The following is a 27,884-nucleotide window of genomic DNA, read 5'->3' as shown; positions in this document are numbered from 1 at the left end:
AGTGGACTTGGGTCAGCCATAAACGCATGGCGCGGTTACTTGAACGAACACTCTCCGCAGTAGTAGTAAACAGGGCAATATCCGTGAACTTTGACCGCAGCACACACTCGGCCCCCTCCAAGGTCCACTCAATGGCACCTGTCACGTTTTGTGGCCCCATCAGGGACATCCGGAAGGAAGCCTCGAGACTGCTCCCCACATCACCCCAGGGGAGTGTCAACTCCCCTGGTGGGGTTTTCTTCCGATGACACCCCCTTTGAGCTGCCCCACCCCCCAAGTTGCTCTTTGTGCAATCCTTCCAGCTCTGTCTGTTCAAGGACATTTGTCCAGCAGCCTGCATAGCCCCATCTGTACAGCATGCCCCCCACGGGGGTCCAGAATGGCATGTTGTGGGTCTCCTACTCGAGGGGTCATTCTCACAGAGATGAGGGCATAACTCCAGCTCCTTCTCCTGACAACACCTGCAGCTCCGTGGACAAGTCCTTCTCTCACTGGGGCTCCTCACAGGGACTGGAGGCCAGAGTGGACTGAAAGGTGGCGATCTGATCGGGGTGTGCATAGGCTCTGGTGAGGCTACTGTGAGGATGGCCCCTTCTCCCTATCACCAAGGCCCCAGACCTCCCACTTTCATACAAGCCCCCCAGGACTCCTAGTCCCTTCTCCCGAGTGGCCTCACCCACGTCCCCATAACCTCCACACACCTCCAAATTCCTGACTGTGGACCGAGTAAGCTGCTGTCTACCCCCCAGGCCACTGCATAGGAGAGGCCCACAAAGAGCCCCCAAACCTCCCAGGGTCCCCAGCAGTGGTTCTGTGTGAGACCCTCACCCAGCCAGCCAGCAGCACCAGTAAACTCCCAGCCTCACAAGTGTGTGTGGTTCGAGCCCCAGGGAACCCCAAGCTCAGGCTGCTGACACCCGCTGCCTCAAGAGCTCCCAGGTTACCTCCAAGCGGAGCCAGTGCAGCCAGCTGTAGGCAGGGGAGGTGCTGGGCTGGGGCCTTCCCACCCACCGCCATGCTGCACCTGCCCCGGAGCACCTGTCCCATCTACCCCCATCTCCACACCAGGAGCCCTCTGGCCCCACCAATCCAAGGACCCATGCACATCAATACTCACATTTATAGACAACAGTACTTATGTGCTGCATATTTTAATAAACGTAAAAGAAACATTTAAAAACGAAGAAAACAAACAAAGGTTCTTCTCTCCACAGCTCTCACCCTGTCACTGGGGTGATGGGGTAGAGGCAGGAGGGGCCATGAAGGCTGTGTACTGCGTGGGGGCCAGCAGAAGACTCTGGAAGTGGGGGTGGCAAGCGAGTGGGGGGAGCTGTACACTTGGTTCCAGGAGGCCTGGGCAGGGCGGGGACCGGCAGGTCAGAAGCATGGGTGTGGACAGCGGGATGGGCCTCACACCGCTGACTAGGCCCCAGGCAAGCTCAAAGGGGCATGGACTTTAGACACAGCTGGGGGGTCAACTGGGGCGGGGGCTACTCCAGCGGGTGTGGACGGCTTGATTCAGGGCATTATGCAGATCAGTGGGAGGGAGCTCACGCACACCCACCACACGTGGGCCATCACTCCAGACCAGGGTGTCACCACAACAAGGAGGGTGACAAAGGTCCCTAACACTTCCCTTCCAGATGCTAATGCCCAGCCAGGCTCTCCTGCCTGCCTCCTCCTGGCTCCAGGCAGCTGCACCTGTCCTGGAAAGTGGCAGGGGGCGGGGTGTGGTGCGGGGTAGGCAGGCTCTGCTTCCCTGAGGACGTGGGACTAGCCTCTCCAGGTCGCAGCCCAGCCCGCAGCAGTGTCTTGGGGTCTCAGGGCACAGGGGCCAGACCCTCTGGGTGGAGCCAGCTGGGATGGGGCTCAGGGGCTGGAGTCCACTCCAGAATATGAGCAGGGCTGGTCATCAGTCCAGTATGGTCTTGAAGTCTGTGGTCAGGGCCGGGTTGGCCGCGGCCTCCAGGATGGCAAGTGTCGCCCTCGGGAGCTGCCGGCAGAGCTGCGCTCGGGCTGCAAGATGACTGAGATCAGACTTCCTCCCGAAGGAACCCGAGGACGTGATTCACGTCCGCCTGGGGGACCCACCGAGGGGCGAGGAAGGGACGGGCTGTGCTGAGCACACTGTGTGCAGGCCGGGCTCCAGGTGCTGGAACTTCAGCAAGAGGGGCACACCCGCGTGGCCAAGGACCAGCAGGGACCAGAGTGTGGCAGAAGCGGGGAGTGCAGCCGAGACACAGGCAGCAGGGGCTGGAGGAGAGAGGGCGGGAAATGCTAGCCTTGGAGGTGAGGAGTGGGGAGGGGGTGACAGAGTGGGCATGCCAGCCCCCTGGGGTGAGGGAGCCATGGATCTGTACCCCTGTCCTGGGGGCTCCTGCTCCTCAGACACAGAGGGCCGACAACCGCTCCTCAAGGACAGGACAGGCCGCATCTGCACAGAGGGGTGCCTTGGGGCTGGGCACACTGCCCAAGCTTACCAGCCCGGAGTGCTCCCAGGAGACACCTGTAGGTGGCGCTGTGACGGGACAGCTTCAGCAGGAAGGCGTGGAGGCACAGCCACCTTGCGGCTTCGGAAGGAAATGGGCCGGCAGCACCCTTGGTCCCCAGTGACATCCCTGGGGAACAATACACGAAGAGGCTGATGCCCCCACTGGCCCCTGCCCAGAACTCCTCCCAGGGGAGACCATGGGCTCAGTACAGACATGGGGTCCCTGCCAGGTTGTGCAGGAGCAGGGGCTCGATAAGCAGGGGACAAACGCGACTTCATTTCAGGGGCCACCCCAACAGGAGGACCACAGAATTCTGACAACGGAAACGTTTCCAACCTCTTCAAAGAAATGTCCACAAAACAGAAAGAACAGAAAGTAAAGTCTGTTAACCTCAGGACCATACAGACACAGCACCACCTGAACTCAGACTGATCACAACCACGTGAGACGAGGCTGTGGGAGCGAAGACGGGGTGACTGGACCGCTTGGTGACCCCCACTTCCCTCCCACCTGGGAGGGGCTGGGAGCTCGAGGCCCCGCCTCCTCCTGACTACTAGACTGGATTTGTGCAAGCAGCCCCCAAGCACCCAGAGAGGAGGCCGGGCTGGGAGAAAACAGGGTGAGCCAGGGAAGGCCCCTTAATCAGTCCCCAAATGTCCCATGGGGGTCCAATCAGGAAGGATGTCTGCCCACACAGCGGGGTGGGGAGATGAGGTCAGGGAGTGGTCAGCAAGTTAAACCATGCTGGGAAGGGTTGAGAGCCCAACTCCCTGCCTCCAGCCTCTGCTACCCCAGGGTGGGTGCTGCTCCAGCCACAGGTGCTCCTGGAGCACAGGGCAGCTCCGTGGCGGAATCGTGCGGTGAGCCCACAGGACACCCCAGCACTGGTTTGCTTGCACGCACCTGTGTTTTTGGCTTTCAGAAGGGCGTAGCAGCGGGATGCGGTGTCAGAGATGACACGGAGGAAAAACGAAGGGTTCTTCCGGACGTGCTGATTAAATGGGAGCTGGAGCACACAGGCGTGAAACCTGAGGGGAGACCAGGTTTATGAGGAAGGTGCCCTGGCTGCAATGTGTGCATGTACACGTGTATGTCTACAGGTACAGATGTGCACATGTACATATGCACGTGACCATGTGCCAAGCCCCTTGCCAGGTGCCTTGTACTCCTGATCTTGCCCCTACCTGGGCTCCTCCTGGAACAGCGTGCATATGTATCCATCCAGCCACCCATCTGACCCCTCACTCACGCTCAGCCTGTTGTGGTGGAAGCATCTTCCTCACTTATGGAACAGGGGAGCCAGGCCTGCAAACGGGGTTGGGGCCACACTAGTGGCCTGGAAGGGGACCACATTCTGCAAGTGGAGGAGCCTCTCCCAAGGGAGGGATGGTGCTCAGTGCAGAACCGGGAGTCCCCCACTAGCGGATATTACATCTCCTGATCCCAGCCTGAAGCCCACACTTGTCCAAGATGAGCCGAGCCCCGCAGCTCCCAGTCAGACAGTGCGCGGCGAGTGTCCTGCTCTGAGTGCCAGGCAGACTCCCTTGGCCTGACTTGCCTCAGCCCTGGCTGCTGTGACCATCTTGGTCCAGCTTTACGCAGCCCCTCCTGCAGCGGAGGGCACGGAGCTCTGACCCCCTGCATGCCTAACCTTGCATGTCGGGAAGCAGCTGACACGTCCGTGGCGGGGAAGAGAGCAGCTTTGTATCCGCTGTCGCTCTGGGACCACATGCTCCCTGACAGAGGAGCCTGCCCTGTACCCAGGTCTCTACAACATTCCCTGGGAGGCAGGTGTCCCAGGCCAGGGCCCCACAGAGCAAGGGGATCCACTGTCGGGACACAAGGGCAAGGCGGGTTAACACCGGAGCAGGGCCTTCAGTGGGTGAGGTGATGTGGCCTCCAGAGACCTGGGGCTGGTCAGGGGCTGACCTCCTGCTGACTTGGAAGCATCACCTGACTGCTCCTCACCTCTGAGGGCCCCTGGGAAGTGAGCAGGTGTCACAGCCACCCTGCTGTTACCAGGGAGGGGCCTGTGGGCACGTTTCCGTGGACACTGAGCATGCTCAGAGGTGCACGGCAGCCTGCACACGAGAGCTGTGCTCAGGGAGAAGATGCAGGGGAAGGAAGAAACAACAGGAGAAGCAAGAGGTGGCGGGCGGCCTGAGCACCGGGTCCCTGGGCTGGGCACACGGGCTCCACGCCTCCCAGACACCAAGGGAACACTGGAAGCCCACACACAGCCCTTGTGGCTAAAGCACAGGGCATGGGACCCCTGGAGCTGAAGGAAATTCCTGGTGACATTTAACAGGCATTTCCTCCAAGAGCCCCACCCAGTTCCTATGAGACGACCCTGTCTCACAACATGGCACAGCCCTGGGTAACACGAACTGAGGCTAAAAGACGATGCCTGGCTTCCCAGCACCTGGGAGGGAGATGGCTGCGGACCCCTCATCCACCCCATGGCTTACGGCCACTGGCCTCAACTCTGGACAGAACGCTTTCCCCACGACAGATGGGAAGGTAGCTAGCTCCTTCCTGAGCTGCCTGGTGCCAGGTGTCCCCTGGAAACCACTGAGCAAAGACTGGCTTTGTGCCCTGAGGCTGGGCGGGCAGGGGGCCATCTTTCTGAGGGACAGCACAACCTGACAGTGGAACTATTTCCCAGCAAAGACTCAGGCACAACCAGTGAATGGGTCCATGGTTACCCACCAGTTCTCAGTTCTGCCCCATGGCCACGAAACCTGGGGACGGGGAATGTTCTGGATGCACAGCTGGGCCTCAGCACACATCAATGAGCAGGGCAGGACTGGTGGCTGGGCTGTTTGGATACCAGAGCCCCTTTCTAGGGGGCACTGGGGTGTTTGTGGCGTGGGTGGTCATCTGCCTCCCACAACCACGTATGGGCTGTCCTCCTCATGCTCTGCAGCTCCTCCTACAACCCTCCTGCAGCAGGACGAGTTAGCCTGCAGGGACGCAGGGACACCCTGGGCCATGCTGGCCTCATACCACCACCTGGTGACCGGGAACAGGATTTCAACAAAGCACAGCCTCTGTGGATGCACACGAAGAGGAGCCTCTGCTGTTGAAAATGCTTCCGCACAAACTGAAGGTTTCAACAGATCTGGGAACCGGAGTGGGTGCTGTCCCCGGGCAGCATGTGGCCGTGCACGCCCCCCCGTGGTGGCACAGCCAAAGAGCCCACCTGTAGGCCTGCAGCAGGAATATCTTGTAAACGTTTGTGCAAACTGTCTGAAGGCTGTTCACCTGGAGCCACAAAGAAAGGAAATGTTGGAAATACATCTGAAATGTAAGTTACTATCTTTTGCTTTATCACTGGCTCAAATGGAGTGAAAAAGAAGACCATTGTCTCTCCAGTGACATCCCACCAGATCCTCACCAGAGGCCCCTCACTGCCTCGGGTGGAGTCGGGACTCTGCTGGGGCTGCCTAAGGAAACCAGGCAAGAAGGGACAAGGAGGTGAGCGCCCAGACTGGCTGGGGTGACGTCTTGGGGCCCCAAGGCTCTAAGGCCTGAGCCCACTGAGACCTCAGAGCCCCATACCCAGTGCGGAGGAACCCCAGGGATGAGGAAGATGGGGCCCAAGGAAGGATAAGGGAAGGGGCCCTCAATACACACACATGCATGTAAGCATACCCCATATGTACACACTCACACATGCACACCCACCCACAAATGCACATGTGAACATACCCATATGCAAGCACACCCATGCATTCACTCGCATGCATGCTCATGCACATACACTCATGCACATCTGCATACTTCCACACAAAATACACAACAGGACCTACAAACACACTCCCACAGGTCGACTGGGCAGCAGGTCTGAGCTCTGAATCCAGCTGGTTGTGTGGTCACCTGCTGGCGTGTGCTTACCTGCAGATCCAGAAGCAGGCTGTGACATTTCAGCCTTAACACAGCAAAGAGCTTTCGACGCATGCTCCTCCCAGCCTTGAAGCCCTGGCTGAAGGTGAGACTTGCTCTGATTGAGGTCTGGGCATAACTGCAACACAAAGGGAGGGTCCCATGACACGCGTGTCCGCCTCACACCACCACACATACCTGTGCCCCCTGCCATCAACATGTACTCTGATCATACCCCACACGCATGCGTCTGCCCACACAACCTGTGGGCTCTACCCAGAAAAGGATACCCCACTGACAACCTCTTGACACAACCCAGCTGACAACCAACAGTCCTTTGATGGGAAACACGGGGACAGAGCATGGACAGGGCCCTGCTCACCACTGCCAGCAGCTCGAGCCCGTCCCTCTCCAAAGACAGACGGACATGACACATGTCTGTTAGCTTTACTTATTGATTTTTCTTTATTGATTTTAGAGAGAGAGGAAGGGAGAGGGAGAGAGAGAGAGAAACATTGATGAGAGAGAACATCAACTGGCCGCCTCCTGCACGCCCCCCACTGGGGATCGGGCCCACAACCTGGACATGCGCCCCGACTGGGAATTGAGCCTGCGACCTCCTGGTGCATGGGTTGATGCTCAACCACTGAGCCACTGGCCGGGCTGCTTTGTTAGCTTTAAACACACTTATTTTGAAATTCATTTATTTTCCATTTACTAAACATCCTTTCTAAAACAACTTGAATGGCAGACTAACGTTTCTTGGTGTTACGTAATAGCTCATTTATTTCGGTTGTTTCATTGCTGTGGCAATTCACGCTGCCTCGAGCATTTAAAAATGGTCAAAAATCTTGGATGATGTCTCTGATTTTGTCTTAGGGTGGATTTCTCGAATTGAAATGACTGGAAAAATGTTTTAACACTGTAAGAACTTTGAAACAAATGTACTGCTTTCCAGAAAAATAGTTTGTTTGCCCCCCCTTACAAACGCACAAAGGTGCCCTACCAGGTCCAGGGCTCGGTGATGGGTGCACTGCAGGGACTGTGGGGGGAGGGGCTGGACCTTGGTGCCTTTCTGACATAACTGGACCCAGAGCCCAGGAAGTCTGAGCAGAGTTCAGGATGAGGAGAAATCAAGCAAAGTCGGGGGCCGGGAGTGGGGTCGGCACAGGAAGCAGGTGGGATGGGTCGGTGAGGCAGGAGACAGTGCACAAAGTGCCTGCACCTGCCTCTTCCCTTTCTAAGCAAACTCTGGGAGAGCCTCTCGGAACAGGAGCGAGTGCAGACCCACAGTGTGTAAGCAGAAGAGCGGGAGTTCCCAGCACAGGGAAGGGAAGGCCCGCCTTCCACCACTGACTTGGAATCTGTGCTTTTTATTCTAAAAATGGCCGACTCCTGCATCCGTGTTCACCTGAGTCAGTTCACATTGGTGCCAGGCCTGAGGCTGGGCTGTGTGCAATCTCCCAGGTTTGGGAGAAACAGGCTGTTAGGGCTGAACCGTGTTCCCCAAATGCACATGTTAAAGTCCTCTCCCCATGTGACTGCGTTTGGGGACAGGGCTTTTAAGAAGGTAACTGAGGTTCAATGAGATCAGTAGGGTGGGACGTAATCCAATGTAACTGGTGTCCTTCGAAGGAGAGACACCAGAGATGCTCAAATACAGAGGGATGGCCATGTGAGGACTTGGGGGAGACAGCTGTCTACATGTCAAGGGCAGGCCTCAGGACAAAGCAGCCTGTCCACACCTGCACCGAGGAGTTCTGCCTCCAAGACTGGGAGAGCGTCTGTGGTTTAAGTCGTCCCATCTGTGGTATCTTTTACGGCAGCCTGAGCTAAGACAGGGACCCACGGTATCACGTATGGAGCAGGCCCCAGGTGCCACAGCCCTGCTTCCCTGGCAGAGCAAAGGTGACCACGAACCCATGACGTCCAGTGAGGCTGTGGATGGGCATTAAAGAGTGTGCCTGACTGTAAACAGACTCCTGTCCAACAACACCTGAAATCTCTAGGCTCAGATCTATGTCTCTTCCCATATTTTTTTCACTCGAGGATATTTTTTTCATTTATTTTCAGACAGAGTGGGAAGGACAGAGAAACATCGATGTGAGAGAGACACATCGATTGGCTGCCTCCTGCACGACCCCGACCAGGGCCGGGAACCAAACTGCAACTGAGGTACATGCACTTGACTGGAATCGAACCTGCGACTCTTTGGTCCATGGGCCGATGCTCTAACCGCTGAGCCAAACCAGCCAGGGCCATACAATTTCCTTTTACCAAAAATGGCCCAGAAAACTGCTCACCTGGAGAGTACCCTCACCCCCACGGAATGACATGCTCCTGCCCCCTCTGGAGGGGGAGAGCACCTCGGCCTCGGACCCTTCAGGACTGTAGCCACCTGTTGCACAAAGAAGCAAGAACAGGACTGGACCAGCTCCTGCACACCTGGCCAGCGCACGCACCTGGAGTAGTCACAGAACACCTCCAGGGTCCGTGTGTCCAGCAGCAGGCCGCACCAGGGGAACAAACAGTGGGCTGGCAGCTGCAGGGGGGCTGCACAGCCCAAGGCTTCGTCTCCCATGGGGAAGTTCACGACCGTCTTCCGCAAGTTCGCCGTGCAGCCGTACTCAGCCACGCCCCTGGACAGGGTCCTACAGCAGAGGGGCCACATCAGCCACTGGGAGGAGAGGAACACCACCCAGGATCTTGGAAACACTCACTCGATGCTACGCAAAACCCTGAGGCAGCTGGGAGTGAGGGCTGGCACTGAAGGGAGGCCACCCAATCCTGTCTGGCTACTGGTTTCCAAAGGCTCTGGATGACTGGTGCTAACGATCAAAGAACAGGGTGGCTGCCAGGAAGGGCAGAGGCTGGCAGCAGGGGAGGGGAACATGAGGCTGAATCCTGAAGGCCAAGTGGATGCTACATAACCCTGTTTACAGGTAGGACAGGTGAGCCATGAGCTCAAGCTCTAGGCTGAGACAGGCCAGGTGGGAGGGCAGGCAGGGCCCAGGGATGACATATGTCCTCTCTGCAAGGGCCAGTATATCCACTCAGAGGTTCTGGTCCCCAGGTGCGACGGTATTTGTAGATGGGGTCAACATCTGCATTCAGCCAACTTTCAAGGAGGTTAGCATCCAAAATGGGGTGGTCGTTCCCATCAGTGGAAGGGCCCGAGAGAAGACCTGAGATGTCCTGAGAAGGAAGAGTCCTCCCATGGCCAGTGGCCTGAGCTCCTGCCCTTCCTGCTGCTGCCCCATGGATTTCAGACTTGCCTTGCCAGCCCCTGCCGTCACATGGGCTGACTCCTTGCAATAACTCTGTTTATGTCCCCGGTGGTCCAGCTCCTGGGTGGGACCCCAATGTACACACTATGAGCCACCTCCCTGCCCAACATCCTCAGAGCAATGGTGTCCCCAAGATGTTCCAAGATGGAGGCCATGATCCCTGTCTGCACCGTGCCCTCTGGCAACCACTGGGCACATGTGGTTACGGATGTATCTGAAGGTAGAGGGTGCCCGAGGTCCTGGATTTGTCCTGTGATCGAACTCTGACGAATTTACATTTGCACATTATCTTGTGCGGGACCCCTGTGTCACAGTGAGGCTCAGCAGTCCCAGAAGTACTGCGCACCCTGCAAGCCCTGAGGACTCCCCTGGGGGCAGACAGCGGGTGTGGGGATGCCACCCAGATGGGTTCTCCGAAAACAACCCTGCCATCACAGCAAACGGCCCCTCGGTTTTATCATTCTCTCCTTCCTTGGAAAACCACAGGGAAACAAGCCCCAGAGCCCCAGGCCTGGGCGGGACGGTGCTCTGCAGGTTTTCAGTTTGAACAAAACGAACTTCAAGGCCAGCACCCATGCGATCCTGGTGCCTCGCAACACTGTCATTTAGCAAGTCCCCTCTCTGTTCTCTCCCAATGCGCTCCGCCAAGAAGGTGATGCCGCATTAGAAGCTCCTGCTCCCCTTCATGGGCACAGCCTCTGGAGGAGGTGCCACCGCCCCCTCCACCATCCAGCGCACTGGGCGTGCACAACCTCCAAGGAGTCTCCGAGGACCCAGCCCAGAAGCCTGGCCCACGCCTGCTCCCTCCCTCTGGGGACAGCTGTGTCCTGGTGCCACGCTGTCAGCTCCAGGCTCCTGCACTGTATGCCCGGGTTCTCAGAATAGCACGACGGTGCCACACGACCTCAGCAGAGATGCTGGCACGTGGCGGAAGCGTGGACCCGAGGTGAGAATTACTTCTTGTACGGGCTAGGGCAGCTGCATGTGGCCGCAGAAGCACGTGTGTGCAGGCCCTTACCTGAGAAAGGCCTTCGCTCGTGCCAGGTGAGGGGTGACCAGCAAGAAGTCATCCACCAAACGCAGGAGCAGCCTGATAGGGAAAGATTCCCAAGAAAGGGCGTTAAATACCTGAGCTCACGTGCACAAGAACAAAGTAACTTGCGGGACTCGAGAATGGCTGGGGACGGAGGGCAGACGCATGTGAGCACAGCCACCGCTGGGTCCCCAGGAAACACCTCGCTCCCCAGTGCCTTGGGAGCCACTCACAGCCTACACTTGAGGCCCGCGACACCTCCCAGAGTTTTTTTTTTTTAATCCTCACCCAAGGACACTTTTGCACTTATCTTCAGAGAGAGCAGGAGGAAGAGGGGGAGGAAGAGAGAGAGAGAGAAACATCAATGTGAGAGAGACACACGAAGTGGTTGCAAATCGCAACCAAGGTACATGCCCTCAGTGGGAACCAAACCCGGGCCTCTCTGGTTCGCAGGCCAACGCTCTAACCGCTGAGCCAAACCAGCCAGGGCTACACTTCCCATAAAGGGCAGCCTGTCTCCACCAGAGCGTGAGAAGGGGTGAAAGCAATCAAAGGCACCCATGACAGGAACCTGTTACCCGTCTTGCTGAAGCCCGGGAAACATTCTGCTCTCCATGTCTCCATAGCACAAGCTGCACAGCAGGGTGGACAGGATGGAGCCCTGGGGGATCCCCTGACACTGGATGTAAAACCTGGGGAGAGACGGCAGAAGGAACACATGTTCGGATCACAGACACGCATGCAGACCACACACAGGTGTAGTCATACTGCTCAGACCACATAAACATATGCATACACCACACACACAGAGAGCACAGACCACACACCACCACTGCCTGGGGATATGTGAATCAAGGTGCCACACCCGCCCACGAAGCCCTGCCATGAACTGTCCGCACATGCACAACGTGTCATCAAGGTGGCAGCAGGTAGCCCTGACTCACTTGCCCCCAATCCTGATGACGTGGTTGTGCACCAGACGCAGGAAGAAATCGAACAGGCTGCTGCCGGCTTCGTTCAGAGAGCAGCTCTGGAAGAGCAAGTGGGAGATGCATGTGGGTGAGCAGGACACACAAGCAAGAGAGGCGCAGGGTGATGGTGGGGGTGGGGGGCAGCAGCAGATGAGCAGGGACAGTGTGGGCCATCCGTGGCTCTGGCTGGGCTCAGACCCATGCTCACTGGCCCAGACAGCGTATGCCACACACTGTGATTCTGTGGCACATGGTGGGGACCTGGTGGCCAAAGGAAAGGCATCTGGAGGTCTCAGAGCCATTCTTGAAGGACCGGCTCGATCCTAAAACTGGTTCTGTAGAAAGCCACAGACTCAGGAAGTCTCTGAGGGCTCATGCACAAGAAAAATGGGTTTCCCACCCGATGGGTCAATTCAAGGTAGGTCTACAGGTCAAATGCAACGTGTCTTCCTAAAGAAAGGGGACATGTTTTCTTTTGACCTCAAGATCAAAACTGAGGGAGAAGACATCTCTAGCAAACCTTAAGCAGCTGGACGGCACACAGAATTCAGCGAGGTGACAAAAAGAGAAAAGCAGCTGACGGCAGAAGCAAGTTCTGCTGAGGAGGGTGGCCTCAAGGTCCGCCCTTACCAACCTGCTCGATGACCACGGCGTCCCTCAGCGAGCGCGTCTTCTGCAGTTCTTGCACGAACTGTTTCATGTAAGGCTGCAGGTCTGTGAAGGTGGACACCTGCCAGTGAAGAGGACAGGGTGTGAGGTAGGCGAATGCCTCTGTCCCCGAGCCCCGGCCTGGACATCGACAAGCAGAAGTCATGTCATGGAAGACTAAGTGGGGATTGGGACAAATCCCAGGAAGGCCCTGCTGTGCAGCCTGTGTTCGGAAAGGGAGAACGGAGATGCTGAGGAGGAGGAGAGAGCTACAAAATCACTGGCACACCACCTCCAGTCACCCCCCATGACTCCTAAGCCCACGGATGAATGCAGATGCACGTTTCTTGGGGGTGTTGGAGAGGTAGGAAGCAGGTGGACTTAAAGAGTCCCAGTCCTAGGTACGTCCCACCTTCTCTCCCTGAGGCCTGTCTGATCCCGGGAGGTGGAACTCGAGCAGAAAGTGGGAGGCTACAACTGAAGACAGTCGGAGCTCAGGGCCATCAAAGCTGGGATTTGGGTCAGGTCCTGGGAGGAGCAGCCGCAGATAGAGGAGTCAAAAGTATGCGTGATTTCTTCTTCAGGCCTTGCCAACTCCCAGTGTCAGGAGCTCTGGGGAGACCGCTGGACCTGGCAGAAGCTGGAGCTCAGTCGAGTATGATCACAGCAGTCCTGGGGCTGAGGGGAGCCCGGGCCCACCGGGGGCTGCACACCTACTCAGGCAAGACAGCAGAGGGCCACAGGCAGGAAGGAGCAAAATGAAGGAGACAAGCCCCACACAGGGTAAAGACGGCCCTAGCAGAATTAAGGTTGTCCACTACTCCAACTGTCAGGAAAATATTATTCTCTCTAGAGGAAAACATTATGTAAAATCTTTTTTTTTTTAATCCTCACCTGAGGATATTTTTGCATCTATCTTCAGATTGAGCGAGAGGGAGAGGCAGGAGAGAGTGAGAAACATTGACAGGAGAGAGACACATCGAGTGGCTGCCACCACACAACCCCAACCGGGGCCGGGGACAAACTGCAACTGAGGTACATGCCCTTAGTGGGAATCGAACCCAGAACTCTCTGGACATGGCTGACGCTCTAACCGCTGAACCAAACCGGCCAGGGCTATTTATTTATTTATTTAATTTATTTTTCTTATCCTCACCCAAGGACATTTTTTCCATTTTTTGTTCGGATAGAGTGGGAGGGAGAGAGGAACAGAGAGAAAGAGAGAAACATCGACGTGAAAGGGACACATTGAGTGGCTGCCACCCGCACAACCAACCAGGGCCAGGGACAAACTGCAACCGAGGTACGTGCCCTTAGCAGGAACCGAACCCGGGTCTCTCTGGACCACAGGCCGACGCTCTAACCTCTGAGCCAAACTGGCCAGGGCCAATAAGTGGGTTTCACAGCACATTAGAAACAGAAAAAGGGAAGATTAGTGACCTGGAAGGCAGGTTCACGAGAAATCTGGATTTACATAAGGAGAAACAGTAGTTTAAAAATACCATACACAAAAAAGTGATTCAAAATGGACCCTGTACCTAAATGTGAAAACTGAAACAATAAACATCTTGAAGGAAAACATGTAAGAATGGCATCACGACTCAAGGGAAAGTTTCTCAAACAGAACACTATTTCAGCCATAAACCAAGACTCCACTTGCAACTAAAAGGTGAGGCAAACCAAGGCATACACCTAACAGAGGACTTGTACCCAGAACCCGCAAAGATCACCTATAAATCAACAACAAAGGCAGACAGCCCGTCAGAGTGGGGGGGAGCCTTGAACAGGCATTCACGTGAGAGATATCCACGTTAGGGTGGATATGAAGGTCATCAGGAATGCAAATCGCAACCACACAAGATGCTGCACACGCCCTCAGGAAATTCGGCTGCCACCTGAGCGCTGATGCAGGTGTGTGAGCATGGGCACACCTGGCCCTCCTGTGCAGCACCACTTTGTGTCCCCATGGCTGCTCCCTGGAGCCCAGGCCTGGCCGACGACCACAGTGGAGACAAGTGCTCCATGGTCACTCTGGCACAGGAACACTCTTTGGCGACATTTGAGACTAAATAAAGCATGCCCATGACCTGGCAACCCCACCCCTGAATCCACCAACTAACATATCACAGTAATACGCATGTTTATTTGGCCCAGCAGGGTTCAAACCTGCCAACCCAAACCAACAAAGGCCCACCAGCAGCGGAAAGCAGAGCCACACTGTGCAGTGTGGGCACAGGAACAGGCCCAGGGCGGGTGCCCAGCTGCTTCTCAGATTCCCTGGGGAACAACAGAAACCAGACGAGAAGGGCATTCTGTCTGATTCAAGTTCACAGAATCTGAGACAGGTAAGAGTCTGCATGATCGAGATCAGAGTGGTAGGCGCCTGGGGAGCACGGGGAGTCTTGCAGCTGCTGGTGACTTTCTATACTTTGATATAGGTGGGGGAACCACCTGCTCACAAATGTCTAATTTCACTGTGTTGCTCACTCAAGATCTGCAATCCACACTCACCTGACTCACCAGGGCATGCTTTTCCCAAGAACGTCTGGGGGGGACTCCTGCACCCTCCTGCCTTCCCCACAGTGCAGCTTTGGGAGGGCTGGGTGCCCTCACACTGCAACATGTTCATGACAACTGCTCGGAAACCCCCAAACGCTGGCTGGGCCTCAGGTGCAACCTGAGTTCCAGTTGTCCTTTCCCAGCAACAGCCTCAGGCCGCTGGCCACTGTGAGAAGGGGCACCCTGGACCCTCAGCCGCACCTCAGAGGCAGAGCGGTAAGCGAGCCCAGGTCTCCTGGGCGAGGTGCCCGCTGGCCCTCTCTCACAGACCCGGCACAGTCAGCCATAAAACACTCGGCTCCACCGTGCAGCCACGGGCCAGGCCTGGGCTCCTGGGGCAGCTGTGGGGACACCAAAGAAACACGCGTGACTCTGCTGCCATCTCCTCGCACAAACCCAGGGGCCCTGGGAAGGGACAGCAGGCGGGAGTGGCCTGAAAGGAGGACCGACTGTGACATGAACATGAGGATGGCAGGACAGAGGCACCCCCAGCACCGGGAGCCCATGAAGTGCCACTCAGCGCCCGTGAGGGAGGGCAGGACCGCAGGGGCAGACGCGGCCCCGCCTCAGGCACACACCCGTGGGACTCACGTGTCTTTTGAAGGACCTCCGGATGTGTCCGCGGGCAGTCCTCTGGACCACGGCGTACTGGCGCAGGCAGTACGTGTGCTCTTGGGGCTTCACTATGCTGGCGATCACCTCCACCAGCCTGTCCTGAGGGAGGGCGTCGTACGCGCCCATCACGTCCACCTGCGTGGATGGAGGTGCCTTTACAGGCTGCTCACACTCACCTTGGCGCCCTGAATCCTGGGTCCCACCCTTTTTCCAAGCTGGGGCCCCAGCCTGCCCTTAGAAACCCCTGGGGTGATGGACATGGCAAGACCAGGGAGCCCCTGAACACCCTTCCCAGAGCCCCATGCCAGCCACATACACCTGCTGCCCCACTGCAGGGCTCTTGCTGAGACACCCCCACTTCCCCAGACTCTGAGCACCCCAGGGTGGCTCTAAGCTCCTCTCTCCACACCCCAAACCGTGACACTCCAGCGTGGACCTGTGTCCCTCTGAGTGCAGGTCGGTGAGCAGGACGTCCCTGGTGGATGGCCTGGGTGCTAGGGCACCCAGCGGCTTTGTGGGCTGAGCCAAGGTGTATTGCCTTCTCAGAAGGGGGTCTCCCCGACACCTAGAGCAGGCGGCAGTGTCATATTCTCCCCAAGAACAGGGACCCCTGTGAAACTGGGGTGCAGAACTGCAGAGTCCATGCCAACAAGGAAGAATCAAAGCTTCTGGCCCTGAGAGCCAGGTGCTCCCAAAGGGAGATGGTGCCCTTCCTGCTCCCAGAAGTACCTCACCCTGGCAGACAAGCCCTGAAAATGCCAGCCACACCATACACCATGGCCGGGCCCACAGTTCGGAGTCACCCGGTGGGTGAGCCCAAGGGTGCTGAGTGAGCTCACTGGGCAGAGAGACCTACCTTGACGAAGTATAGCTGAGGCGCTGGGTCCTGAGCCCGCATGCGCAGCACGAAGGCATGCCAGGCCCTGTAGACGTCATCCATGCCCAGCACGGAGGCGCCCAGGAGGTCAGGGCGCCGCACTCGCTCATAGTTCAGCACGCTGAACAGCGTCTTGACTTTCGAGGTGAGATGCTGCACCTGCAGGGCCAGTCCAGGATGGCGGAATCGTCACAGGATGCCCCAGCCAAGGGAACCGGGGCCTGATTGTCCCTGTCCCACCTAGGAGCCCAGGGATGAGGCAGCTCTGTTTCTGTGCCCCTCCCCCGCCCACCCAGCTTCCCTCAGATGCAAGGACCAGATGGCCAATCCACCCATCGCCAGTCCCAGACCCTGGGGTATCCCCAGAGAACCCACCCTGGAACCCCAAAAACACAGTATGGAAACCCACCAAGTAGCTATACGCAGGACCATCTCTGCCACCTGCCCCCCCGCCACAGATGAGGACTTCTCTACTCACAGACCAAACCAGATTCCTAACCCACACCAACTGCTTCATTTTCTTTGGGGGGGTGGGTGGGGGGTGGGAAGGGGCACCAATAACAAAATCAACCCAAACACTACAAGGAGGCACTCAGAAGGGGTCGGACTGCTGGTGCCATAGGAGGGGGGTGCTAGCCACAGGATGAGGTCCTACAAGGTCCAGGAACCTGAAGGCTAAATGGTCCCGTTCTTCCTGTCCTTGCATCTCAGACAGTGGGCACCCCAGGGCTACAGCAGGACCACGGGAACTCTGTCAGTCCCTCGTGTCACTGATCCATGTCATGAGAACCTTGTGGGCTCTCGGAGCCTGTTCAGCAGCTTCTAGGACTGGCCTTCCCGTGAGCTCCTTCTCTGGACCCAAGACCATGGCCCATCCATAGCACTCTGTCTGCCTCGCCGTGGCCCTCAGGGCTGTCTACCTGGACACCAATCCTGGGTTTTAAATGCCGTTTCCTTAGAAAACGAAACAAAGGTGGTGACCTTTTTGTCCCTGTGGAACGTTCTGGCTCCCACGACATAGTCCATGTTCACGATTGGCCGAAGCCCGTTGGGCTTGGGGAGGAAGCGTAGCCTGGACATCAGCAGAGCAGGTTTGGCTTCCTGATGTCTCTTGACCTCAGCTGCTGAGAGTTCTCGAAGCTGTACCCTATCGAAGTGTTGTCTGAAACAGAGGACCTCATGGGTTGTGGCTCGGCAGCCACGCGAGAACCCAGGTGGGTCAACCTGTGGAGATGCTGTGCCCATGAGGCTGCACTGACACCTGCCCAGATGCTGCTGGTGCACCCTCCATTGCAGGGGCCCAGGACACCTGCTTCCCTCTGGGCAGTGCAGGCTGGGACTGGATGGGACCCCTGGGAGAAAGACCCCATGTTCTGCCACATGGAATGTGCAGGGGGGGGGGCTAAGGTTACTTGGTACAACCCTACAAGGGTCAGAATTGTCTCCCCAGCGACCTTTCCCCTGGAACCACCCACAGGGAAGGGCAGAGGCTGAGAATGCTCCGAGCTGCAGCCCTAGCAGTGAAGAGAGGCTGGAGAGCACAGCCCATCATGGGACTTGGATGCTCAACAGGCAGGGTGATGGTCCCCATGGTGAGGGTATAAGTGATCACTTCTAATCATATGCCATGAATTTTTAAAATGATTAAACAGGATGCACTGTGTATCAAGTGAGACCCATGATAAAGGCTTTCAGACCTTCTCCCCGGCGCAGGACAACTAGGACTAGGCCCCTGGTTCAGGAGTGGCCACCTCCCTTCAGAGATGTGTGGCTCAGGCTTGGGTTTGGCCCAAATGTGCATGGAGCCTAGGAACCCTGATCTGGCCACTGCAGGGTCCTCACCAAGTCCTCTGAGGACACAAGGCACCTCAGCCAGGCTGGTCACAGAAAGGAGGAGGGCCTGTGGGTCAGGCCGTCATGTCCCGAACCAATTCCGCTTACATCTGCCCCAATCCTCCACAATGTACCCAAAATAGCCCCTGGGCAGCTAAGACAAATCTACTCAGATACAAGTCAACCTTCTGGAAGTTCCCACTTCAGGGTCCTGCCTCACAGCTGGCACCTCTGTCCCCAGACACTTCCTACAGTGAGTTGCCAAGTAGGAGGGTTTATCTTGTGACACAAGTCCCACGTATTCTATGCAAATTAAAACAGAATCTGACCACACACCACATAACAGGGTAAGTGGTTTGCCTGCACCATTGTTCCCACTTTCGAGACCCTAGAGATCACCTAGCTCAAACCCCGATGCTACAGGTAAGGAAAGAGGGGCTCCAGGAATCCATGCCATTGTAAGACCACTATGGGCCAGGATGTCCCCTGGAGTAGCGGGGTGAGGGGCCTCAAGTGGGGGGAACATGGAGCAGGAATCAGGGCTGCGCTGTAGATGGGAAGAAAAAGGTCCCGTGATGCTCCAGCTGTGATACCTGATCCCAATGCTTTGCAATTGGCTCCAGACACTCTTCCGGAAGAAAAAGAGCTGGTTCTTCTGAAACGTGGTCTCCGTGACATAAAAAAATGACCTTAGCAGCTCAACAACATATGTGCCCATCAACCAGCACAGGAATTTGGCCAGGACTGCTTCTCTCAGACGGTGTTCTGCTGCCGGGACACGGCGACCCCCTGGAAGGAGAGGCACATGCTCACCTCACTTGCACAGCCCATCACAGCAGCCACGCTGCACATGCGCCCCAGACGCTGGGTCTCACAACCTGGGCAGAGAGAAAAGGCAAAGCACCTCATCAATGACACGTCCGCCTCGTCTACTGAATGGCTACATGTTGAGGTGGCAACATTTTGGCTATATTAGGCTTTCATAAAATGTACCGTTAAATTACTTCTACCATTCCCTTTTCACTTTTTCACGTGACTACCAGGACACGTTGCATTATACCCGTGGCTCATGTTCTAGCTCTACCGGGCAGCGATGGTGTGAAGCTCCACCGTCTGTCCTGGTGTACAAGCAGAGTGGAGACTGCACAGGCAAGCTCTCCTCAGCTGCTGTCGGTTGTATGACTTCAAGCAGCCTCACTGCGCAGCAAGACCCAGGAACGCCTGGTTCTCGGGCTGGACGACCGGTGAGTGGTGGCAGTCCCACGCCAGCTGAGGGATGCCACGTGCTGCGGGGCGCCAAGCATGCACCAAGGCTGCCGTCCTCCGCTGGTCCCCTGCGTTTTATGCTGTAAACATCGTGGAAAGAGGTCCACGGTGTTACCTGCCTGCCACAAGGGCCACGGAACAGATAGGAACATGCAAAGGAGAAGAAAGGGGACCCAGGGGCAGGTCTGCGACAGAAGACAGGCTGGGGAACAAAGGGGTGGGGATAAAGGTAAATACACAGGAACCATGGAAAACAGTAACAATGCCTAATTTGGGACATAACAGCATAGAGATTGGGATGGTGACCAGATTAAGACTTACTACGGCTCTTATGTTGCTCAGGAGAAGGGAAACCATTACGGGAAGAGAACAGAGAATACAATTTCTAGCTACTAGGGAGGCAAAACCAGCATGAGAACATACACAATCGGTCAGGACACAAGGAACCAGGACATGGAAAAGGCAGGCAAATTGAAGAGAAAAACACACAGATACACCTATACTTACAGAAAAATTAAAAGAAATCAGATTCTTCAGAAAAGTGTCAGATTGTCACTGTGGATCGAAAATAAACTTAAAATGTCAGTGATATGCCATTAATAAGACACAGCTAAACTATGTAGATATGAGAAGGTTGAAAATAAAAATTAAAGAATGACAAATGATATAGAAGGTAAACACTAAGCCAAAGGAAGCTAGTGCAGGTACTCTCTAGGCCATTAACACAGACTTTAAGGTAAAAAGAATTAGCAGACGGTCACCGGGAAGATAAAACTTCCTCAATGTGCATGTGCCTAGTAAAAGCACGTGAACACCCTCAGCACAGGAGGAGCGGGACCAATCGCCCGAGACAAGCACGGCTCAGCATTCAGCCTTGGGAAGGACACACCGGTTTCTGGTAGCACATAACATGCCTGATATAGTCAACACAGCCTCCAGGACACAAGAAACACTGGTGAAGACTGTCCATGCACGAGATGACAAAGCAAGTTTAAATAACTGGGGCCACTCAGACCACTGCACACTGAGCTGGAAATCAGTAACAAGATAACTTAAAATATCCACTCGTTTGGAAAATCTAAAATATGTGTCTAAATGACTCAGTGGTCAAAGAAGAAATGACAGAAAAAACACAAAAATACTTAAACACAGTTGATATAAAAATGTGAGCGATACATCAGAACATAGGCGCAGCTGAGCAGGACTGAAGGAAACACAGCCAGACACCCACCTGCGAGGTCAGAGGAGGACAGAACAAGCCTGAGAGTAAAGGAAAGATACAACCATCAGAAAAACGAATGGCACTCAAAACAAAGGCCCCACCCAGACTGCACTCTGAAGGCAAAGGCAGCCTCTGCAGGAGGGACACATGGATGGCAGTTCAGGAAAAGTGACCATGTGGTCAGAGTGAGTTGGAGGCAGAGCACAACACAGGCCAGCAGCAGTGTATGCTCACGTTAGGGGACAGGGGCTGCCATCGGCCCAAGGACAAGACAGCCCAGGGAAAGGCAGTAAGTGAGCATGGAGCAGCAGCAGCTCCTGAGTTTCTATCTGTCTTGCAATGTCTCTAGCAACACTCTGCAGGTGTGGTCAGCCGGCAGTCTGGCCTCTGGGCTGGGACCAGGCAGCCGATGGGAGTCAGTGGGCCACATGATGGGTGGGACAATGGTCAAGGCTGTCTAGACAGACGCAAAGGAGCCCAGATACTGTGGACGGAGTGCCTGGCAGGGAAGATGGCCAATACAGAGGAAGGGGTATCCTAGCAGGAGAGGGTGGAAGAGGTGACCATGGACAGACATGTTCAGAAGAGGTGTTTCAGTCCTGGCTGGTTTGGCTCAGTGGTTAGAGTGTCAGCCTGAGGACCCATGAGTCATGGGTTCAATTCTGGTCAAGGGCATGTATCTCAGTTGTGGTTCGTCCTTGGCCCTGGTCGGGCCGTGCTGGAGGCAACCGGTCGATGTGGCTCTATCACATCGATGTTTCTCTGTTTCTCTCTCTCTCTCTCTCTCTCCCCTCCCTCCCTCTCTATCTGATAATAAGTAGAAAAATATCCTCAGGTAAGAAATAAAAAAAAAAAAGAGTGGCTCAGAGGCCAAGGCTGTCCCATGCATCATTTATTCAGCCAGTGGGATGGCTCAGCCATGGAAAGAAGCAAATGCTTGGGGTACAGTTCGAGTGAGCAAGGGTGCCACAGAGGTCCCAGATGCCTGTGAAAACAGCACTGCGGAGTTGGGCCTTGTTGGAAATCGGGGAACAGTCACAGAGATCAAACTTTCCTTTCACAAGGAAATCGAAGCCCCAAGTAAAATGAGTCATGTGATAGCTAACTCAACTGAGTCTGTCTTGTCTGAGGATCACCTATCCTGCCCTACATGGTCCACAGGTGTATGAGTCACACAGTATGAACAAATTCTAAATGTCTTGTATACACAAACAGTGGCTAAGAGATAGATCTCATGGTACGTGGTCTTTTCTACAATTAAAAAGAAACAAAACAAAATAAACAAAAATTGGAGTTGCTGGAAGGGTACTTTGCTGTCTGAATCACCTGGCCCTGGGGTCTCTTGGGAGTCTGAGAAGGCGTGCCCTTCTAGAAGCCTCTGTCGGACACTGCAACTGGAATCTTTGGGGATGGGGATTTTTAAGGCCCCCTCCCAGGAGGCTGTACCGTGCATCTGGATGGGCAAGCCTGGCTGTCATAGAGGGCTCTGAGCCATCTTTCTTCTAAAAGTCCTAAATGTCTTGAGATTTGGGGGGGGGGGGGAGGGTCAAATACAGCAAAACTTGGGTCTGTTCTCATTGCTGTTCCTGTCAGGGGGAGCAGGGAGAGTGGCAGCCAAGAGGGGGCTGAGTGATGGCTGCACCTAAAAACTTTATCATCAAGCCCAGAAAACCAAAGGGCCTAGAGGGAGGAACACCACAGACCAGCTGGGCAGAAAAGTTCCTGCAAGCACCCATAGCAGCTGTCCACTTCCCTGACCCAGGAGAGTTCGGTTCTCACTCGGCTCCCTAGTGACTCTTTCCTTCCTAAAGGTGGGGCTAGGTCCTTGTGCAGGAGACAGTCTTTTCACTTGTCCAGCTGCCCTGCACTGGCATAGCAGCTGCATAATTAAAACTTAAATTCGAATCTATATTGGCTGACCAGATGCTCCCAGGAAGCCGGAGCTTTATCTCCCATCCTCCAGCAAAATGGGCTCTAGTCCCAGTCTGTTTCTTTCAGCAGGGCACTATTTCACAGTCATAAATGTGAATGTCAAAAAAGGGTTTATGAATAAGGTTCAAGAACACTCATAAGAGCTTCTGGATGCTTCCATCCAGCTGCCAGAGCCCTACTCCATGGGTCCCATCTGCTCACTGCCTGTCGCCAGCACCCGGAACCTGCCTGAGTCCAAGAAAGTCTTGCAGATTGATGCAAACTGAGTGGGAGAGGGGATCAGAAGCAGAGACCAGACAGAACCACCCAGCAGCAGCGAGAAGCCAGGTGTGTGGGGGTAAGGGAAGGAGGGGGCCCTACTGAATTATGGGTTTTGAGGCCTGGGCCTGTAGGGCTATGGCACCCACCTCCTCACCTGGGCTTCGGCACAGCCAGGCGCAGTCCTGCACTTTCATCTTCCAGCTCAGCTCCTGACTCAAGAGCTTGGCGTACTTCCCTAGAGAGATGAACTTCCTCACGTTCTTCAAGAAGCGGCGCTCGTTGTGCCTGGACCCCCAGAGGCCTGCAGGCACTAGCCTGCGAAGACAGGCCCGCAGGAACCCATACACATGCCTGGAGCTGCTGTGCTGGTGGAGCAGCTGGGCCAGGCGCGGAGGGCCGGTGTCCTCCTCCTGGGCGCAAACACCCACTCCACCGCACCCCTGGTCGCCGGACCCCAACACTGCCGCCTTCACTGGGGTGGCTGCGGCCCGCAGCGGGCAGTGCTTCCTGAGCAGCTCGCCATAGGGGCACTGCGCATGGTTCCCAAGCAATTCCTGGAACAAGGGCCTCATCCGCCAGTAACGCGCGGGCAGGCGGCGTGTCCTGCGGGGAGCCCCCCGCTGCAGGGGCTTCGAGTCCAGAAAGATGGTTTCCACAAGCCTCCGGGCCCCTGTCAGGCTGGGCTGCAGGGAGCTGAGCAGGAAGGAAGAGCGCAGCCGCTCCTTGTCACCAGAGCAGTAGAGAAACTGCTTGGTTTCAGCGACCACTCTGGGACCAGGAGCGGCTTGCGGACGTGACCGCAGAAAGAATGGGCAGCTGGCCTCGCGCTCGTGGCCCAGCAGAGGTAAGGGGCGCCGTGTCCTGCGCAACTCGCCCCCAGACCAGGCTTCCGCAATGGCTCTGACAGGTGTTACCGTGTGGGGGTCGTTGGCACTTGGCTGGTCCATCTCCGGGATCAGGCTACGCCTGGGCCTCTTGGCCTGGGGCCTTCTTACCCCAGTGCTGCTCCGCCGTCGCCTCGTACCCCAGCCCTGGGGTACCAGGGCCTCCCCGCTGTCGCCACCATTCGAGGCCTGGCGCATGGGTCCGAGGCTCGTCGGTGTTCCGCCCGCGTGTCTGGTGGTGCAGAGGTCGTAGAGTGGTGGCCCGCACACCTGGTAGGCACAGCGGGGGGCCACCAACAGGTAGAGCGAGCAGCGTGCCAGCAAGTAGGTGAGCACGTCGTCGCCCACGCGATGCAACAGCAGCCCCCACGCGCCACTGCCACGCAGCGTCTCCGTCACTGTGTTGGGCAGGTAGCTGCGCACGTTGGTCGTAAAGGCCATGGGTGGGCCGCCGTGGGCCCCGTCCAGCAGCGCGAATCCGAAGGCCAGCACATTCCTCGCGCCGCGCTCGCAGAGCCTCTGCACGACCCTGGCCACCAGCTCCTTCAGGCAGGACACCTGCGGAGGAGGGGTTTCCAGTCGCTAGGCACGGAGGTGCCAGGGAACCGGAGGGTAGCAGCAGCGGCGCCCGGCCTATTCCCTACGGTCCTCACCCCACCCCACAGGCCGGACTAGGGTCCCCCGGAAGCCCACCTGGCGGAAGTCTGGGGCGGCGGGAGGCGGCTGCGCGTCCCAGGGCACGCACACCAGGCACTGGGCCACGAGCGCGCGAAAGGCCGTCGGGTCCCCGCGCTGCACGAGGCGCCGGCCCTCGGGACCCAGGCGCCGCACGAAGGTGTCTAGCGGCAGCACCTCGCGGTAGCGGCCCCGCAGCAGAGCGCGCACGGCGCGGCACCGGGGAGCGCGCGGCATCGCAGGAGGCAGGCTGGGCTCCCACGTGCTGTGACCCAGCGCGGCCCGCACCGCGCAACTGGGAGAGTTGGGGAGGAGGACTGCCTGCGCGGAGGCCTGTCTGCGCAGAGGAAGGGGCGGGGCCCACGGGGGTCTGTGCAGGGGAGGTGAGGCTGGGGGAGGAAGGGGCGGAGCCTAGTTAGGCCGAAGGGGCGGGGTCGGGAGCGATAAGTGCTCAGCCCTTTACCTTCCCTCCCGCCCCGGGTGTAAGCACCCCTGTGTTGGCGTAGGGTGTCAGCGAGGTCCGGCGTGCCCCCACCAGGCAGTTGCACTGGACAGTCTCCTACCCGCACCCCGCGCCCCCTCCCAGGATGCAGGGCTCGCAGCAAGGGTCGCACAGCGGAGAGGCTCTGGGGGTACACGAGGGGACCCCTGGGGGACCTGGTGCACTCTGCACCCCTTGGGGAGAGGGTCCTGCTAGTTTATCATTTTCTCACATGGGCCGTGTCTCTCCCGGGCACAGGGGCTAATAAAGGGATCAGCAAAGAGATTTAGAAGGAGCAGGACAATATATAATGATGTACAATGGAGAAAATGGATCCCACTGCTTCAGTCAGGCAGGCCTGTGGGGATCGAAGGCACAGGTGCATCCTATGGCGTTCCTGGAGCTTTTTCAGCGCGAGCAGTGGGCAATGGTCATCGGGCAGCAGCATCATTTCTCCCGATTATTTGTCTCTTTGACCCAAGGCTGTAGTTTCTATTTGGCTTCTTAGGCTTCTCTTCTCCTGAGCATAAACAAAAAAACACAGATCAATTCCTTGTTAATCATGCACCTTGTCAGTCTGCCAAGGAAGGGGAGAAAGTGGAGCCATAGGCTCTCTGCAGGCTCCTCACACCTGCACTGCCCCTTCATGCCTGAGCCCTTCCAACCCAGGAGGAGGAGGGTGAGACTGGACAGGCCAGGGGACCTGCCTACAGCCTTGTGGCTTTGGAAATAGCCAGGATCCCTGCCTTCCAGCTCAGCAGCATAGGCCCTCCACAACCCTTCACCAGTCCCCAGAGACAGGACAGTTTTGATAAGGGCTGTTCATAAGAACAAGGCAGTTCAGAGTCACCCTAATGAGATTACACCCAAACCCGGTTGCTTCAGGATGTTCATGTTTGCATCACTAAGAAGTGGAGACGCTTCCAGGTCTGGGAGGCTCCTTGAGGTGACAGATCTAAGTTTGGCAACCAGTGAATGGCTGAACAAATGTTAACCTTTTACAACAGGAAGAAACTTGTTCAGGAAATTGCTTTAATTCATGGTCTTAGCATTTAAACAGGCCTCTGCTTTCCCTCCCTTGACAGACAGATGGTGTTTCAGATTTATGGTGCCCTCGGGGTGTCTGCTGCCTGGTAATCCTTGGAATCAAGAGTTGCTATTCTTGAAGTCCAGGGAGTGAGCACTTGCTCCTTTGTGTGGCTAGAGGATTTGGGGCTGCTTCAGGAAATTTGTAACTTTCCAACAACAAAGTTACTCCGGTTTACCCAAAAATGTCATAAAAATATAATAATAAAAAATAAGAATAGATGAAACCAAGGCAGAAAATGACAGGTGTGTGATTAGTACCATGTCCATGGTGAGGAACCCTCCCAGCTGGAATGGAATTGTTCACCCCCAGAGTCCTCCAGTAGTGCAGCTTCAGTTGTTCTGTCTCTGAGGTGCGAGTAATGGTCTTAAATCATTGCCTCATAAGATGTGATCAATGTTCCAAGAAAAAAAAGTGGCATTGTCAACTTAAAATAAAACAACCACAAAATCCCTTTAGGGGTCTTCTGGGAGGACGGGGATGGGCTTCACCTTACACTGGGAAGTTTCTAAACGGAGCGGATTCTGTGCCAGGAGCCAAAAGATGCTAATGTACCATTTGTTCACTGGAAGATGACGAATAAGAGACTGATGTCCCAAGATTTGCAACAATGTGCACAGTAGCTGGACACTGGGTTCCTCTGGGGAGAGAGTCAGGAGCCCTGGCTGGACTGTGACTGGGAGCTGCCCTGCAGTGCTGCCCACTGCGGTCCCAGTCCATTAGCGATGACAGAAAACCCTGCGGAGGAGACATCTGAGCAAAGGGAGGGAAATGGAATTTCCATGAACTCCAGACCAGTCTGTGTGACTTGAGCCCAGGGCTATGTCTAAATAAATGATTAGGTTGTTGGTTCCACTGCAGGACTGAACTGTGGGTGGCAGCCCGTGGGAGGGGGGAAAGATTGTATATGGGGATGAGCGGCAGTGCAGTGCTCTGGTGTTGCATGTGTCCATGCCCACTGGACAGCCCACCAAGTGCCCAGTGCATGTCCTACTGGGGCAGCCTCTTGTCAGTGTCCTGGATGAACATATGTGGCTCAGATGGACAACTGGGAGGAGGAGAGAAGACCAGATCGCAGAACCAGGATTCAAACAGGGCTTAGTGGGTCAGGCTGGGGGCCAGATGAATGCAGTGTGACATAATGGGATACACACAAATCATCTTTATGACCTGACCACAAAGCAGTATAAAATAAAAACCCATCAACAGTGCACCCTTGTTGTTGGGTGCCAGGGTCAGGCATGAGGACAAGACACTGGGAGACCCTCTAAGCTCTCTGACTCCAATCTCTTCCTGACCCTGACCCTTCTGCTTCCCTCTCCCAAGGACCCCTAGGAATAATTGATTTAGGGCCAACTGGAAAATCCAGGGCCGCCTCCCACCTCAACATGCTTAACATAATCCCATCTCTAAAGCCCCTTGTGCTGGATGAGGTCACACTGACAGGTTTCAGGACCAGGATGTGGCATTTTGGGGGCATTGTTCTGCCCCAGACACTCAGCGTGGCAGAGTACAGCTCTTCGAGGAACCAGTTCAGCTTTGGGTTCTTCTCCCAGCGTCCCCGAATGGTTAACTGCCCATAACTCAGTCCCCGAATGGTTAACTGCCCATAACTCAGTCAACACTTAGCAGAGCCAGGGTGCTGATCCTGGTACATGTGTGGGTACAGTCGTCCTTCCACTTTGCGCTTCGGCTTTCGTGGCTTCACTCAATCGCATTATTTTCAAATGTATTCATTAAAAAGTTGATTGAGACAGTGAAAATGGTACATCGCGCGCTTGGTTTTCTGAGTCAATTATACACCCCTGTATTACAATTAAAATTACTGTACATATGGACTGTAGGCCCATGTATTCGAGCACCCCCACAAACTGGT

General features: G+C 56.0%; 1 protein-coding gene across 2 annotated transcripts; it reads right to left on the bottom strand.

Annotated features, from left to right (window-relative positions):
• Positions 1-1,912: 1,912 nt before the first annotated feature.
• TERT (telomerase reverse transcriptase) lies at positions 1,913-24,677 on the bottom strand. Of its 2 annotated transcripts, XM_036279560.1 has the most exons (16): positions 24,459-24,677; positions 23,036-24,323; positions 18,794-18,989; positions 17,349-17,529; positions 16,347-16,526; positions 15,467-15,625; positions 12,303-12,398; positions 11,642-11,727; positions 11,276-11,389; positions 10,683-10,754; positions 8,840-9,028; positions 6,390-6,516; positions 5,695-5,756; positions 3,396-3,520; positions 2,481-2,618; positions 1,913-2,016 (listed from the first exon to the last, which is right to left on the bottom strand). In XM_036279560.1, the coding sequence occupies exons 1-16, from the start codon at positions 24,675-24,677 to the stop codon at positions 1,913-1,915; spliced, it is 3,336 nt and encodes a 1,111-aa protein (XP_036135453.1). The 2 variants fall into 2 exon arrangements, with proteins under 2 accessions (XP_036135453.1, XP_036135454.1); XM_036279561.1 differs by lacking the exon at positions 8,840-9,028.
• Between the last annotated feature and the right edge of the window lie 3,207 nt (positions 24,678-27,884).

This window comes from Molossus molossus, unplaced genomic scaffold (genome assembly GCF_014108415.1).
Source record: "Molossus molossus isolate mMolMol1 unplaced genomic scaffold, mMolMol1.p scaffold_m16_p_3, whole genome shotgun sequence".
NCBI lineage: Eukaryota > Metazoa > Chordata > Mammalia > Chiroptera > Molossidae > Molossus > Molossus molossus.
The sequence above is the reverse complement of the archived record's forward strand: the minus strand, read 5'-3'. Positions and strand labels throughout refer to the sequence as shown.

Excerpts from the sequence above, each read along its gene's own strand:
- TERT (XM_036279560.1), bottom strand. The coding sequence starts at position 24,677 with ATGCCGCGCGCTCCCCGGTGCCGCGCCGTGCGCGCTCTGCTGCGGGGC. Across the intron at positions 11,390-11,641 it reads GTCATCAGGATTGGGGGCAA|GTTTTACATCCAGTGTCAGG; the intron begins GTGAGTCAGGGC and ends GTCTCTCCCCAG. Across the intron at positions 2,619-3,395 it reads TCTGAAAGCCAAAAACACAG|GGATGTCACTGGGGACCAAG; the intron begins GTGCGTGCAAGC and ends ATTGTTCCCCAG.